Below are 1428 nucleotides of genomic sequence, written 5' to 3' on the forward strand. Positions count from 1 at the left end.
CACAACGTACTCCCCTGCAGGAAGCGGCAGTTGCGACCGATGATGTCCTCCTTGGGGTAGAGCGTCATCCGCTCGAACTGGTCATTGGCCCACACTGCACACGCCCCCCACGCTCAAGCGTTGGTACCAAGGGTGCGTAGTAGTACGCAGGGCGTGGGTGGTGGCGTGGTGGTGGTGGGGGGGGGCGAGTACCGATGGGGCAGTCGGGCAGCTCGTTGTCGGTCACGAGGATGCTCTCGAAGACGTTGGTGAGGTAGGGGTACTCGAAGATGATCTGCTTCTGGATCTCCTTCATCCGTTTGATGGAGAGCGGCTTGAACTTCTGGCTGGGCTTCCCGGGCACCGACTTGACGCCCAGCAGCTTGCCCTGCCGCTCGAACTCCTCATTGCTCACTCCGTTGCCCATGGTGCGCTTCCTCTTCTTCCGCTGCTGCTCCTGGTGCTGCTGGTGCTGCTCCTGCTGCTTGCAAGTAGTGGTAGTGGTAGTAGTAGTTGTAGTGTTCTTCTCTCACCAGTGGGTGTTTCCCGGTGGTGATGGCAGGTGGCCGGTGGTTGCGGTTGGAGGCGAATGACGATAAGAAAGAGTCTGCCAGAGAGGCGCCTTGGTAAAACTTGGCTGCAGTTGACTGCCATGGCGCAGGATCAGTGTCCCAGGAAGCAGGAGAGCTCCTGGTGGATTCAAGATCCGGCCCTGGTACCTACGTCAACCCCGTGGTGCATTGGATCTACGCCGGTTCCGTACCCACTCCGTTGCCCATGGTGCGCTTCCAATTCTGGTGTAGCTCCACAGCTCAGATCCACAGCCGGAGATCCGGGTGCTGGGCTACGCGTAGGTGCAAGGTAACGGCCCAGGCCAGTGTTTGGGTTCTCCTTCGTCCTCCCGGATACGGTACACATCCTTTCAAGTCAAAAAAACCGAGCTGCTGGAAATGGGATGACTTAATTTTGTTGCTGTGCATCCATGTGAGCTCGGCTTGTTGCGTCAGGTGGTCGCGCACAGGGCTCCTTGAACTCACGGACCATTGTTTGCTTTGCACTCCGCACCTTCGCACCTTCGCACCTCCACGTTACTACTAAGGCCTTAGCCACCTCCAGAGTGCACCTGTGGTAACCGCCGCCGCCAGAGCCTGCCCGACCGACGACCACAGCCACAACATTTACCATGGCGGACAAGGGCGCCGAATGGAAGCTCGTCAATGTACATGCCGCCTTCGCTTACCGTTGTTGCATTTTCATCCCCCCCCCAATGCACGATTACAACGTTGCCGACATAATGTTGGTGTGTGGGCTTCATCATTGGGGAACAGCTGCTGTGCCGGGACACCCGCGCGCTGAGCGTGGTCCTAGAGTTCCTGCGCCTCTCGGAAACGCCCGTGGACGACATCGCCACGGCCCTCGCCTTCCTCTCGGCCGCGTGTGGGCAGGGGC

The 1428-nt window shown here is 59.3% G+C and overlaps 2 protein-coding genes across 2 annotated transcripts in view; one reads left to right on the forward strand and one right to left on the reverse strand.

The window, feature by feature from the left end:
* The window catches only part of ACA1_268430 (SAM domain (Sterile alpha motif) domain containing protein), a gene marked incomplete at both ends in the record, with an annotated part of 2251 nt that extends 1845 nt beyond the window's left edge, over positions 1–406 (reverse strand). Inside the window, 2 exons of the mRNA XM_004341530.1 lie at positions 11–94; positions 193–406. Of these exons, the coding sequence (XP_004341578.1) occupies positions 11–94; positions 193–406 (298 nt within the window). The remainder of the gene's footprint in view (positions 1–10; positions 95–192) is intronic.
* A 756-nt stretch (positions 407–1162) lies between these two features.
* ACA1_268540 (RasGEF domain containing protein) overlaps positions 1163–1428 on the forward strand; it is a gene marked incomplete at both ends in the record, with an annotated part of 3018 nt that continues 2752 nt past the window's right edge. Inside the window, 2 exons of the mRNA XM_004341531.1 lie at positions 1163–1198; positions 1308–1416. Of these exons, the coding sequence (XP_004341579.1) occupies positions 1163–1198; positions 1308–1416 (145 nt within the window). The remainder of the gene's footprint in view (positions 1199–1307; positions 1417–1428) is intronic.

The sequence above is a fragment of the Acanthamoeba castellanii genome (genome assembly GCF_000313135.1).
Source record: "Acanthamoeba castellanii str. Neff unplaced genomic scaffold scf7180000084770, whole genome shotgun sequence".
Classification (NCBI taxonomy): domain Eukaryota; phylum Discosea; order Longamoebia; family Acanthamoebidae; genus Acanthamoeba; species Acanthamoeba castellanii.